Consider the following 15,792-nt stretch of genomic DNA (forward strand, 5'->3'; position numbering starts at 1 on the left):
CAGATGGAGGCAGCTGGAAGCGTTAACTCAGCTAGACATTGGAAGCTTAGGATGCCATACTGACAGAGAGTTGGTGATCAGTCAGACCGAAGGGCAGATGATGACCGCTGGGAGCGTTGGAACAGCTAAACGATAGGAACGAAGATTGCCAAGCTAACATAGCGGATCTGCAACCATTTGCTGTACGAACCATTAGGGGCGCAGTATCACTGGCGGCTTCGGCCAGACATACACCAGTCTAAGTTACCTGACAGAGACCTGGTGATCAACCAGACCGAAGATGATGGCCGCTTGGAGCGTCGTCTCAGTTACATGTCGGGGCGTAGGATGCCACGCTATCAATGTTGCTGACAGAGAGCTGATATTCAAACCGATCGAAGGACAGATGAGGGCCGGTGGGAGCGTCGACTCCACTAGACGTCGACATCGTAGGATGCCGGGGATGCCAAGCTACCGATGTTATCGAGAAGCAGATATTGTGGATCTGGAACCATTTGTTGTACGAACCATTAGGGGCGTAGTCTCACTGGCGACTTCAGCCAGACATATACCAGTCTAAGTTACCTGACAGAGACCTGGTGATCAACCAGACCGAAGCTGATGGCCGCTAGGAGCGTTGAATCAGTTACATGCTATCAATGATGATGACAGAGAGCTTATGTTCAACCCGATCGAATGACAGATGAGGGCCGGTGGGAGCGTCGACTCCACTAGACGTCGACATCGTAGGATGCCTTGGATGCCAAGCTGACAGAGATCTGGTGTTGAAACAGACCAAAGGACAGATGGAGACAGCTGGGAGCGTTGACTCAGCTAGACATCGGAAACGTAGGATGCCATGAATTTACCGGACAACTGAGGAATTGAGAGGGAATTCCGAAGTTAATTCCATGGGAATTTTTGGAGAATAATCAGTAAATACAGAGGAGAGTTTATTTCAGGAGAATTCTTTGATAAGTTCGTAGGTAATAGAGTGAACCTAACTAAGAAATTTTAGATAATTAAAGGTGGAATCGAAGAGACTTCTGTAGAGAATTAAAGAACAAATTGAGACGCACTATGAGCAAATGTAGACGAGTTAAATGAGTTTAAGGAAATTATTGAGAGAATTCTAAAGAAATCCTATTTAGAAATCCATCGATATCAAGCTAGACAGAATTTTTTTTTCGAGTCATAGAAGAAAAAATAAGATGTTAGATAAAAAGAAACTATATTTTGATACTTTTGTCGACCCAGCATTTACACGAAATTTATAAGATTACTAGTGCCACCTAGCGAAGGGATTCCACTAAATTGTTAACAATTCAAAAAGTCAAAACCTCCTGAACAACAATGCAGAAAACAGAAACTTTGTGTATAGCAAAGATTTCGATACCTCGACCCAGCATTTACAATAAATTCATAAGAACACTAGTGCCACCTTGGGAAAGAATTTCAAACTAAACTTTCCTCAATTCAAAAGGCCTTAGCCTCATGAACAACATTGCAGATAACAGCAACTTATTATCTAGCAAGGATCTTGAGATATCGACCCTGCATGAAATTTACAAGACTACTAGTACCACCTAGCGAGAGAATTTCGACCTAAACTGTCCACAATTCCAAAAGGTCTTGGCCTGCTGAACCTTATTGCAGGAAACAGCAACTTTTTATCTAACAAAGATTTCGAGATGCTGACCCAGCATTTACCCGAAATTCATAAGAATACTAGTGCCACTTAGTGAGAGAATTCCGAACTAATCGGTCAACAATTCAAAAGGTTTTTGCTTCCTGAACAACATTGCAGATTTGTTTATAGCCTGGATCATGAGATATTGCTTGTGCATAAATTCCATCTGAACGCTAGAGCCACCTTGCGAGAGAAATCTGAACTAAAAAATACACTGTAGTGTTGGCCTTTGTAATCTAAACAAAATGGCAGAAGACCGCATCCTTCTATCTGACACATAGCACGATAATTCTATTCTATAACATTTGTTAAAGCGAAATTTTCTGCAAAAACTAGCACCAACTAGTGAGCTAATTCCGAACTAAATTGTTTACCATTTTGAAGTTATTGGCCCATAGAACAATATTAGTGAAGACATTTGAGCTCAAGTTTCTCGACAGTAATTGAAAATCTGATCTATAAATAGACCACTGGGCGTTAATGGGTGAATAGAAACACGATGATTAGATGATTTAACCCATTAGAAAACAGAAGACAATGTCATTAGATGTCATGAAGAGTGAAACATTAGAAATCCAGAAAACATGAAATCTTGCAACTTAAGGCTGTGTGGTTAGACGACCAGAATACATGAAGACTACGGAGATTACTCTGGAAACGTCCCGTGCCTCACCGTCAGCATTCCCCGAACTTTGAAGCTCAGATCATTTGAAACATTCCGAGTAGATTCGTCGAAATTTTCTCATACTAAATTTAGACTTCAGTATTCAGACAGCTATCCACTGTTGGATGGAGTTGTCTAACTACCAACTGGAACTCTCTGAAGTCCCACAAAGAGCTACCACGTATTATATTATTACTATAAGAGAGAAGTACTTGTACCAATCCTCGAGTCCAACCTTAAAACGCGACAAAATTAAAAAGTATTTCCAATCACGACCGCTGCCAGAATCGAACCCAGTCTCACCACCTGCTAGACGGCGCCCCTAACCACGGTACCGCCGCAAGCCAATTTCCATGTTTTGCGCAAATTCGCCTCGGTTCGCTGCCCCGCTACGAGTGAAAGCCAAACAAAGCATTTTCCAAATTAAATTCCGAGCTTACCGCCGAGCGAGCGGTCATTATCGGATTTATGTTTGCGTTTACAGCAGCCCCCGGTTGTTTTGTGTTGTCAGCCAGTCGTCAGTGCTTTGTTTTTCAGTGACTTTTGTTTGTTTCGTTCAACATGCATGACTGTTTTTTGAGCGATTTCGTTTGGTGGTTCGCTTTCTTTCACACTTGCACCGCATATCGGTATGGTGTTTTGTTTTTAAGCCGCGCGTACATGTCTCTCGCCGGTGGCATAATTGACGTTATTATTAGTCACGGCTCTGCGATTATACAATTGCCGTTTTTCCTTGAATCGCAAGTGGCTTTTTGCACTTAGCACTATTGGCGGCCGTAAGTTTCTCTCGCGCTCAGGTTGATCGAGCTGTATCGACGGTACAGCTGCTTGGGCTAATTCGGAAAAAAATGTCAATTGGCAGCCCGATATTTCAAGATCGGAAGCGTCACAAAGTGGTTTATCTTCGGCTCCTCCTTCTCATCCAGCTCCAAGAGGGGGAAACCCTTAGCAAATGAATTGCATTTTGATGCGGGTACAGCGCGTGAAGGCAAACCACTGCTACCACTCGACTTAGCACTAATTGCGCCATATACCATCGTGGTCGACGATAAACCATTTTCATTTGCATTTTTTATTTTACGAATTACGACGAGCATTGCGGCAATTATAACTCCCCCTGCTGCCATTGCCGGCGAGAAATCGTAGATCGACAAACTCACTTGAGCACGATTTCGATTTGCAGAAACTATTTATACAAAGCCATAATTAAGCCCTGAAATATGCACGATTTCAAAGTTGTAATTATTCGATACCTACAGTGGGGGGTCGTGCAGTGCGATGGGCCATAAAACTGGTTCGTTTTAACTAAGATTCGGTTGGTACGACTCTAAAATGGTTTGATAGCAGCTTCCTGATAGCCATACCAAAAGTTGTTGTTCTACGACTTGTATCAATTTTAAAGTATCCAAGGTTTTCAAAATTTCAAAAGTTTACATTTTTTTATTTGCTTTTTGAGGTATTTAGGTAAACAAAAATTTTACTCTAAATTACTAAAAACATATTTTTTGTATATTTTTCCATGAAAAACATTATCAACCGTCAGAATATTGGGAATCTTCTAGAATCGTTTTTTTTTTTCTAAAGATTTATGTTACAATGGAGTGAAGACCAGTGCTGATAAAACTCATTTCTTCTACACTCATCTTAGCTGAAAATTAAGGTAACCTTAACAGATTGACCAACTACCTGCATGAACAAATTCTCTTGATCAAGGTAACCTCCGAGTATCGAAGTCAACATTTGTTTTTGTTTCATTCGTGGCTGGATGTTCATTATCGCCTCTGTTGTTGTCAATATTAATATTCGTCTTCATCTTTGTGGGAATGATTTTGAGGATCAAATGCAAAATGATTATTTTCATTTTACACAAATATAGCGCCGAAGAACGTGTCGTGTTGGTTTTAACTTTTTTAATGAAATTGATTATTTTGTTTCTGATTTTGACAACTTTGGGTTGGATAATCGAGCAAACGCGTATTCGTTGGTGTATAATGAACTCGCTTGTTCAAAACAAACGCGATTCATCTACACTGGGTTGAAATGCTACTCTTTGCTTGTGATGGTAAATGATAAAAAAAGACACGTTTACGATTTTCAGAGTTGGTCGGAAATGCTATCAAACATGAAGCTTTAGTGTGATAATTTATTAGCTGGAGAGAAAGGTCTGAATATTCCATTGAAGTTCAAATTGAGCGAAGGGCCATTAATTCGACAGTTCTAGTCAAACGCACACTACTTTACCTAACTCATACATGAGGAGATTTGAAGTATTTCTTCAAATCTACAGAAAAAAAAAGTGCGCGTTTGCGTTGCTCATATACTGTCTGCGGCTGTGGAATAGTTCTAACGACGTTTCATCACGCCAACGTGGGGATTTAAGTAGTGATGAAACGTCGCTAGAACTATTCCACAGCCACAGACAGTATATGAGCCAGTCAAGCGCGCACTTTTTTGCCTGTAGATTTGAAGACATACTTCAAATCTCATTTTCAACTTCTATTCAATTTCCATACAGCCGTACTCTAGCGGAACTATCAACCTAACCTCTTCACACCTTTCTCTAGCTAATTAATTATCACTCTAAATCTTCACGTTAGATAGTATTTCCAACCAACTCTGAAAATTTTCTGAAAATCTCATTTGAATTAAGATCATTTTTTTTTGTCCTAAAACAATCTTTTAATTCAATCTCTCATTTTCTACAATTCAGTCCTAAGACTCATTCATCCGGATAACCTGATGTGACCTTTGATATTAATTCATAACTCAACTCATAACTTACTGTTACTCAATCAATTCTAGGATTTTGAAACCATAAGATGTATTACTTAATAAGTGATACAAATTGATGTTTCAAAGTATCTCGAACGATCAATGATTTGTTTTGAATAAATTGAATTGAATTATATTTTCAACCTAAAAAAAATCCTTTTTTTTTTAATTTAGTTTAGTTCAGTTTTGCTTCTGAAGCTAATTTTCGAACAAATAAATTCCAAAAATTATCAGTTGGTCACGTTTTTAAAAAAATGTGCTCAATTTCGTTTTTTGTTTGTTTTTTTTTTCTACGGTGGTAATATGGCTCTAGTGTTCTTGTTTTGTCGTTGAGTAGATGTGGGACCTCCCTTAGCTCAGTCGGTAAAGGCACAGCTACAAAGCAAGACCATGCTGGGGGCGGCTGGGTTCGATTCCGGGAAAAACCCGGGAATTCAACGAGAGAACCGGGAAAAATAAATTAACCATACCTTAGGAACAAATGTTTACACCACAATTTTAGAATAAACCATTAAAACAGAATGATCCTTTACCAAATGAATGTCTTGCTCTATTTGCTGCATAATTTTCTTCAGTTTCCCGTCGTTGTGCTTTTTTTTTTTTTTTTTTTTGGGCATCAAGCTGGAGCTGCGTGACAGCTTCATTTGAATAAATTTTGCTTCTATCTTTGACAATACAGCAGAAGGACTAGCCTATGTTTGCCGCTTGAACACTGGATTCCGTATGTATTGTTTCAAAATAGCTATAGAAAAAATGCTGTGACATGTGCGCGTAGATACATCCGCGTAGTAAACCGATTGAATAAGTAAATCCGTTTCGAACGAAATATCTAAATTATGTAAGTTACGAAAACCGCGCGAATTCCGAAAGCCGTGCGAGACAACCGAAGCGAGAAAAAGGCTTGTTATCATTTAAAGAGTGCCACCAAAATAAATGTGATAGCCTATGTTGGCAAGTTGATTAATTTTGGTTTCCTCCCTAGATATTCTACTTATTTACTACTGAGCTGTGTATCAAATTAGTTAATTTAAAGAACGTATCAATCATTTCAAGATTTCGCAACCGCACCGAACAAATTCTATACTACATAAGCTCAAAAGCGTTCGACAAGCTCTACCGAATTGCGTATCACTTCTGCGTAAGCTCCGTAGACGTAGGCGCGTTGAATCCGACAGTCGGCAAAGGTTTAACCTGTATCAACACCGCTTAAGGAACGACCTCGAGTCAGTAAAACCGTTTAGAGCTAAACATCTAAATTACGTAAGATACGAAAATCGTGCAAATTGTGAACGCCAAGCGAAACAACCGTAGAGGAAAAAAAATATTATCACTTAAAGAGTGCCTCCAAAATAAATGTGATAGCCTATGTTGGCAAGTTGATTAATTTTGGTTACCTCCCTAAATATTCTACTTATTTTACTGTTGAGCTTTGTTTCAATTTAGTTATTTTACCGCACGTATCAATCATTTCAAGATTTCGCGACCGTACCGAACAAATTCTGTACTACAGAAGCTCAAAAAAACTATTGGTAAGCTCTACCGCATTGCGAATCACTCCTGCGTAAGCTCCGTAGACTTAAGCGCGTTGATTCCGACAGCCGCGAAAAGTTAAACTTGCATCAAAACCACACAAGGAAAGATCGATTTTACATAGGGTTTAGTTCATAGATTAACATTGACTGCTGTTTACAAATGTAAGTACTTGAACACAAAGAAATAAGTTAACTCAAATGCTTTAACCGCATATATGAGAGATTTCGCGTATTGAGAGAATAATATAGTAATCGAGTACAACAAACTCAGGGGAATACAATACCTCCAAAAGTTTAAAAGCTATTAATTGTCACATACCTCTACTTTTACTTATTTCTTAAACTATTCCTCTCCTTGTTAATCTGCTTAATGCTATTCGTCTGCTTGCGTTTTCTTATTAAAGTTCAAGACTAAATAAGAAGATTTATTCTACAACTTTAAAGGCTAGTTGCCTCCTAAGCGGACCCCCCGCATCCTAATTCTTTTGTTAATCTATTTAATGTGATTAGACTTTCTGAAGTTTCTTATTTAAGTTCATTTGATGATTATGATATCTCATTAGTCTAATTTAATAAATTATTAAAAGCTCTAATTCACCTAATCAATCATATCCCATGCTTTACCTGCACTTGTGCTTGTAATCTAAAATTGAACGTGTTTCAAGTACTTTTGATTTGAGCCTATACCTATTTATTATATCTTAGTTCGACCCAAGTAACACCTTCATGTGACTAAAATGCTTCATTTTGAAGTTAGTTTCCTAGCTGATTTTTAAATTATATAGGGTATATGTTCCAAATACGCTCTCACGTTTCCACTATGTCGCACCACAACAATACATATGGGTATGTCACAATATAAGTACGCCACAGTGGAAATCCCGAGCCATAGTTCAAACACTTATCCCATATCAAAATGAAGCACATATAAGATTAGTTACAATACCATGTACAAAAATGATGTTTAACATTGTTTCGTGAGTAATACTTCAATGAAAACAACAATGAAAGCTTGTCACGCAAATAGGAGGAGCACCGTTGGGCACTTTCTGAAATATTTCAATAGTATAATTCCCTTGCAAACCCAAATAAATCTATCTGCGAAAAAAATAAATAAAATAAGAGGGATTTGCGGAAAAACCCGCCAGTATCACACCCAACGTCAGTGCCTATACGTAAGCGTACTACGACGCGGCTCTCAATTAAAGGAGTAACAAGTGTGATACTATCACTGCTAGACTAGATCTTTGGTTCTCTCATGCAGTGGTTTATCAGAGAGGGGAAGCTTAGTAATCCCCATTGCCTGCCCATGGTGCCATTATATCGCGGCATGAGCCAGCAACACCGGCCATAAACCAACAGCAAGGTGCAAAAACTAGCCAAGGGGAGGAAGTTTCCCGTCGTATTGTTTTTAGAATTTAATCACTCAGCAATATTGCAAATTGATTTTTGTCGTTTCAATTTCAGATGTAAAGTGCATGGTTCTTGAAAGAAAATATTGAAGATGCTGGACTTTGGAAACAAATATCTGTAAAGACTGAAACTAAATTATACTATTCCGGGGTTTTAAGTTTCTGTTGTTCAAAATACTCATGATATGAATTCCATAATTAACTTGGAATTCTGCTCTAAATTATCCTGAAAGTGCTATTCTCTTATTCTTTATTACCGTTGAATTCTTTTTGGAATTTCCTGGCAACCGATTCTAAGAATTTTATTGGAATCCGTCTTTGAATTCCTTTGAGCCTATCCGTAGATTTTGATTCCTTTGAAAAAATTTCTTTTAACTCTATTCAAAACAGCAGAAATCTTTCGAATTTTTTTTTTAAACCCCTTGGAGTATTTTAAAGAATTTCTTTCTAATTATCAGCAATTTTTTTGCAATCAATTTTGTTGGAGTTCTGTGATGAATCTTTCGCACTAGGGTTGAAATTATTGCCAGAACACTCTTAGAACTATAGAGATAGCTCTAATACTAGTAGGTCCCGAAGAAAAGTGCTCAAGTTTTTGGTTCAGCTCTGGTACTATCTTCGGTCCCAAGCTAATCGATGCACCCCTCGAAACATAGGAAAATCCACGAACCCCTCATTTTATCTGTCAAACTTTCATGGCAAATCAAAACAAACATTTGTAGTACTAGAATTTCGACTAGAATGGGGTACGTTAATCGATTTGCTTGGGACCAGTCAAGTAGTAAGCCAATTTAAAATCGATAGTTTCGTATTGATTGTTTACCTGTTTCTTGTTAAATTCTGATCATAATTCTCTTGGAATTCTTCTTAAAATTCATCTGTCATTTTCCTCACGATCCCCATACAAATCTCATCAGAATCACGTAGGAATTTTTCGCAAAGTTTTATTTTAAATCATCTAACATTACCTAACAAATTAATCGAAAAAGTTTCTAAGGATTTCAGGTCTGAATAATTCTGGAATTCTGCTCAGAACGTCTCCTTCAAAAACTGTGTGGGAATCCTTCTCAATATTTGTTTGAAATCAACACTTGAATTCTTTTAAATTTTACTAAAAATTCCGCTAGATTCTATAGATTCTTCTGTAATTTGTTATAACCCTTAAAATGCTTCCAAGTCACTCTACGACTCAAAAGTATGTTTTTTTTAAATCTATGATCCTGAATTTTTTTCAAAATCTCACGTTTTAATTATTTTTTCTACAAATCTTGCATCACGAACATTGTTATTAATCACAAATTTTGAAAAAAAAAGTTCTAGTTTCAGACTCTACACAAATTTTAAAGCCCCAGAATCTTAGAATTCTTCCTAGATCACTTTATCTTTATCCTTTCAGTAAATTCCTTTCAACACGTTCTTAAAATGCGTTCAATTTTGTTTTGTTGTTGAAACAACCGGGCATTTTTTAAGATTTGAACCGGGAAAAAACCGGGAATTTCAAAATGAAAATTTACTGGCCACCCTGCATAGGAGAAATGGATGTAATGTCGGCCTACATGCCCCTAATTTGGGCCCATACATAAATTCAGCAATCGACTAAATTTTCAATAGCGACCGAAAATATCCATTAGTACCGTCCCAATGACGTGTTCATCTAGATAAAATTGATAAATAGCAGAATTTTAGCGATGGGCCTAATCTTAGATCCATCGTTAGAGTCATTTCCCCATTTTTTTTATATCATGGCATAGTTAAAAGAAATACAGGTGATGTTTTTATAACAAAACATGCGTGAAGCTTCAATGCTTTATCATGAGAAATTTGAATTAAAAAAGTTACACACAAAATACGGTTTTAAGAGGGCCACCCTAAAGATTTATTTAAAAATGAGCTATTACTTTTGTTTTCATATTTAGTACCGTAAAACAAGATAGCTTTGATAGTTCTTTAAGTTTATTCTAAATATTTTTCACAACAATTAATGTTTTTTTTATATATATTTTTTTAAACAAGTACTGAGGATCTTAGAGGCAAGTCATTAGCAATATGTTTCGGAAATTATTGAGTTTGCCCCTTGTCCTGTGACCAAACATTAGTTTTATGTGTTGGGGTTATTTTGACAATACTCGAAGGATTTAGAAAAACATGCGTGAATCCCAATCAAATTAGTTCAAGAAATATGAAATTTTGAATCAGTTTATCAGAAACATCATTAGCAATAATAATGTAATGGCTATATCGAAAATACACGAATTGTTTAAATGCCTTTTCAGTCATGCGAAAAACAAGAAAATTATTTGGACAAGATACTTGGAATCAAAGGTAATTCCCTATGCTACAAAATGGAACCAATGTTTTCAATTCGGAAATGGTGCAGAGAGTAAATTTAATCATTATTTTCTACTATCTAATACCCCAGACAGACTATTGCTTATATCATGTAATATAGGCTGTCTTGCAATGAGCACTCATACATAGGATTTCCAGTGAAAACTAGATGTATGAGTGCTCATTGCAAGACGACCTATATTACATGATATAAGCCATAGTCTGTATTAACGTATAAGGTACCTGTATTAACAAAAATACCCCGTTTTACGGTATTTGTCAACATTAGGGTCCTAAAATTAACTGATCAAACTATCTTATTTTTGAAAATGGAGACGTATGTTGCAGCAAAATTGAAACATAGAAAAACTTTTTTTTTTATCTCTTGACGTTCCCATTTAAGAGCAATTTTTCAGAATTGAATTAGAGTGTACCGTAAAATTGGCATGTACCATTTATTGCACTAGTGGCTATTGGCCATACGAACTAAAACCTCAAAATGTCAATTGAACTTAAAATTTCTTTCACAGGCTGATAGTCTCAATGCTGTTCTGAATGCCTACGTTGAAAAATTTGGAAACACTCAATTTAAACTTTATTTAGGCTGTATGGCCAATTAGTGGAGCACCAGTGCCATAACTAGCATACTTCACCGGTATGTCTGTAATAATGAACAAACTCAATTTAAAAAATAACGTACCGTTAATTTGTTGATATTATATAGAATAATATACGGGGGCGACCCCGGCGTAGTGGTTAACATCCATACCTCTCACGCCAAAGTCACGAGTTCAAATCTCACCCCCGGACAAGTCACGAATGATCCAATAACAGTGACTATAATAAAAAAGAAAAAAAATATACGTCCTTTCAAATGCCGTCAAATGTATCTTTTTGGTTTGCCGCAACCTGAGATATTAACATTTGAACTTAATAACTCTTGAACGGCAAAAGGTATCGACAAGTTCGGCTCGGCTAATATTGTGTCTTCGAAAATTCTAAAACTTATTCTAAGACAGGTGCAGCAAAAACTATTGTTTCTTAGAGATACCTTAAGTCAACGGGGATTGTTCTAAATCGGTCAATTCAAGAGATACAAAAATGTTTGATTAACAAAGTTGCTTGAAATTAGCTGAGCTAAAACTTTGCCCAAGAATGTATACTTTTACTTCAGCAAATAATAAAGTTTTTTTTTATTTAAATGGTAATACGATCCACCCTAGTATTAATAAACGTTGATGTGAGTGTTTTAGTCTAAGGAATAACTTTGTAGAAGACACTGTTTTTAAATTTCAATGCATCTTTCCTGCTAAATTCCCATTGTGGAAATCATTTAATTCGGCCATGAACTTTGGAGAGGTGTTTACTAACTTTTCTTTTTTTTTTCTTTTTGCAGGTATTCCACTCAGACTACATGTTATACGTCCAGGTTATTGTTGGTTAAGCCAGCAGTAGATCAGTAAGTCAGTTTATCATAATGATCGATTAACATTTGTTTATGTAAAACATGGACTCACAACCGGAACTCTAAACGATCGCTCACGAATCATAAAATCGCTGATTGTGACTGTTTGAACCTCCTCCGATTGGTAGATGTGGTAGACCTTACATCCCGTAACGTAACACGAAAAGATGATCTACTGTTAAATTTGTCCATGCAGAAATTAATTTGAAATGTTGAACACACGTTAAATTGGAAATTGGTTAAATTTTTATCTATTAAAAGTGGGGTTAACTACCCCATTTCCGGCCAATTAAGCACAACCCGCACTTAGTCTTACTTAATCTAGCGTAGTTTAGCACCAAACGGAATGTTATTATTACTGATGGCTTCTAAAGTTATTTACCTAAGATTTGATAAAGAGAAACAATCTTAAACTGAAGAAAATCCTCCAAATTCCAAATCCTACTACATTGTCTGCCACTGTACGTTTATTGGACAAAATCAGAGCCCGAAGAGAGCAAACCCTTCATAATGATAATAATAATGAAATGGCGCACCTTTTGGGCACGATAACCGATTTTAATCCTCACTACCGACCTACCGATCGACCAACCAACAGCAGCGAGCGGATTTTCCTCCGAAAGCAAATCCACGCCAAAATAGCGAAAAAAAAATAAACGAATTTCAGATTCCATATAACTTCACCGTAAAGAGCAAATCGAAATTTGAACGTCGCGTGATAGTGGAATTTAATCAAGGCCTAAATACTTTTTCGTAGCCTTTTGTTTTCGGATTTGAAAGATCGTCCGTTGCAGTGACTTGCTTACTGAGCAGAAAAACGCGGTCCCAGATCCTTTCATATTAAAAATATTTGGTAAGATCGCTTGTTTATCGTGTATTCTGCTAAACCTTTCGTTGTCGTCGGTGCCGGGTTTGAATAGTTATAACAACTTGAGTAACGGTATGATGTGATATGAGGGGCTCGGTGGCCTTAGAGCAACCGTTTTTGCTTACTAAGCAGAACATCCTGAGAACATACGTGAGTGACTACCGACTGAGTCGGACGTGTGTGCTGTTTGCTGCTGCGTTCAGGCTGTTGCTGGTTCGAGGAAAGTGTTCGACGGAAGGCTGCTCCGGTAATACGGATTAGGAGGCGGATTGGTGGAGTGATACGAAGATAAGGTGGCGGTTAACACCCGCAGGTGATGCGCTATAATTTGCGTGACGGTTTCAATCGGTGGCGGTGATAGAAGAAGAAAGAAAAAGCGTGATTGAGACTGCTTTTGGCAGGATTGCTGCTGAAGGGGCGAAGGGTCTATGCGGGGAGGCCCAGTGTGCATATGTGTGCGAGGGGAGCGCAAGGGGAGTTGCGTTTAAGAGTGGAAATTGTGGATTCCACGCCGAACGGTAGCGATAATTTCGAGTGCGAGAAGGCAGGAAAGGGGAAGAAAAGAAGAAGCTGATAGTGCGGGGAAAATAAAAAGCCAAAAATATAGCGGCAAACAGTAGTGTGTGAGTGAGCTCCCTAAAGGAATACAGAGTAAAGCGGTGGTGAAATTCTGTGAGACGAAGAGAGTAGAAAGAGGACCAAAAAGAAAACGGTGAAAGAGAGCGGCAGCGGTTTTAATGCAGCGACAACCGATAGTAGGAGAGTGAGTGCCACATAGGTGTTTCATTTTCTCGTAGTAGGGGTTAAAAGAGAAAAAGAAGGAGAAGAACAGTGAAGTCCGACCGCAACGCGGTCCGCAAGAAAATAGTTTCCCTAGAAGCCCTTCAATTTAGTGAAGAGGAAGAAAGTGCTGAGTGGTTGCGATGATGCGCGTTGGTGTCGGCCAAATGTTGTAAAGGATCGTGATCGGATTTACCGGGAAATACCGATTGGAGCTTATGGCCATTAAGGACAGGTAAGTAGTTGGTCCATCAAGGTAAGATAAATTAATAAACATATAAAGTATCCGTTCGATTTTGGCAACACGTTCTCAGTATATTTAAACTGCTTGTGCTCTGCAGTTATATTATTAAATTCTGTTTAATAATTTTCTTAGATTTTCAGTAAAATTGTGGAGCTTTAAACGTCACCTGCAGGCCTGTTCTGCGAGTAGTATGGCTCTCTGTTGCTAGTAGGGTGACGGTGGTCGCCTTGTGTGAGGTGACTCTTCATTTGATTGCACGGAGAGTCAACCCACTAGTGCGTGACTTATGTTGACTCATTGGTGGCGGAGATTCGCACGACTCGCGGAATAGGTCAGATGATAAGATTTTCATTTATTAAAGATTTTGAAAAGCTAAGAAGGCAAAATTGTGTTGACAAAATCTAACGGGTAATGCCGATATAAATATATATATATATACACACATTAAATGCAAAGGGGAGGGATGGGACCACCAGGGCACCGGATTGAAGCGATTTGGATGGGGAGAGTGGAATTGCCAACTCCCTGTCATTAACATTTCGTGAATTGACGGCGGGCTCTTCTCCCCACTCATTGGGACGTTCCCTCGTATGATGGCTTGTTCTACATCGGGTTGTAGGATTTTATCATTGGAAGGCGATTCTCCTGATCCCGCGGATTGCGCGTAAGTGTATCTGCTTACGGGTCCGCCCCTCCGTTTTTGGCCCTTCTTACAATGGTAAATTGAATACAACCAGGTATCGTACTTGATCAAGTCATACTTGGAGGATGATCCACTGTCTAATGGCTGTGCCTTGCAACAATGAGTGGTATCCTTTACATACATACATACATACTAAGCAGAACATCCTGAGTCTAATCTCAAGCCCATCCACATCAAGATTCGTCAGTCGTTTTATTTGTTAATATGACTACATGGTAATAACAGCAACTCGATGATTAAAACGGAGCTCGTTTGCCTAGTAGCAAACGTTTTTGCTTACTGAGCAGAAGACCGTGGGTTCAATCCCAAGCTCCTTCGCGTTATACGATCGTTAGGATATCAATTCAGCTTATCGTTTACCAAAACGAACCCTGCTGCAAACCCAACCCTTTTACCCAACATCCCTGTGATTCCTCGTGAAAGTGCAGAGGACTCCTCGGCTTCCATCAAAGCGAGTGTCACGTCAACACATTCCTACCCATTCCTTTCTTGACCTGCGTTCAGGCGCGGCTGGCGCTGGTATTGCCTAATTCGAGATCACCAGTTTTTACACATTGAGGATGATTGCTAGTCCCAAGCATCGTCTATTGGTTCTCTGTGTAATTACAGCTGGTCTGGCAGTAACAGAGTAGCAACCGTGGGCGGTCAATCATGCTCATGCTCATGCTCAGATTCCATATAACTTCGCATAATTGAACAAAGTTTCGGCCTTTTTGACTCTTGCCTAATTTTTCCAAATAACGTGCTCGATATTTTAGATAAATCATAGCACGAAAACGGCTCATCTTATCGAAATGAGGTCTGAGACAAAGTTGTAGAAAACTGGATATTATTTATTTTTGAGAAAAAAAAACCACACTGAAAAAAAAATCATTAATTTTTGTCAACAAATTTAAAGAAAACTTTTAAAAACTTATATAACAAAAAAGTACATTTTTAAGATCTTTAAAGTCAAGCGGCGCCGGTTGTGTAGTGGTAAGTGCGATTATCTTTCACCCCAGCAGACCTGGGTTCAATCCCAGTCGGCGCCGCCGGGATGTTCTGAGGCATAACATCTCTGATCACGCCTTCCTTTGGAAGGGAAGTAAAGCCGTTGGTCCCTGGTTCATGAGTCGATAGGTAGGGTCCAGGTGTGGGAGCTGCCTTCCTGGCGTCGGTAGCATTGGTGCTCAACACGGAAAACAAGATTGACGAAAAACATATCAAAAGAAAAACAAATCTTTAAACTTATGGTTATTTGTAAGACGAGATGCCAAAGAGCTAAAAAGCTCACTAATAAAACTTAAAAAAATTGTAAGATTATCATAAATGCTTACTTTTCTGATATTGGATAAAATGGAAATTTTAAAATTCGT

At 38.2% G+C, this 15,792-nt stretch overlaps 2 protein-coding genes across 9 annotated transcripts in view; both read left to right on the top strand.

Moving 5' to 3' along the window:
- The window catches only part of RpLP2 (ribosomal protein LP2), a 150,221-nt gene extending 136,603 nt beyond the window's left edge, over positions 1–13,618 (top strand). For both annotated transcript variants that reach the window (XM_065220345.1, XM_065220344.1), the window contains exon 3: positions 13,521–13,618. In XM_065220345.1, the coding sequence (XP_065076417.1) occupies positions 13,521–13,603 (83 nt within the window). In that variant the 3' untranslated portion in view covers positions 13,604–13,618. The remainder of the gene's footprint in view (positions 1–13,520) is intronic.
- The window catches only part of RhoGAP19D (Rho GTPase activating protein at 19D), a 515,695-nt gene that overhangs the window by 99,923 nt on the left and 399,980 nt on the right, over positions 1–15,792 (top strand). The gene's annotated exons all lie outside the window — the stretch shown is intronic.

Source organism: Ochlerotatus camptorhynchus, unplaced genomic scaffold, assembly GCF_037179485.1.
Source record: "Ochlerotatus camptorhynchus isolate MF236.1 unplaced genomic scaffold, CSIRO-AGI_Acam_v1.1 ptg000124l, whole genome shotgun sequence".
NCBI lineage: Eukaryota > Metazoa > Arthropoda > Insecta > Diptera > Culicidae > Ochlerotatus > Ochlerotatus camptorhynchus.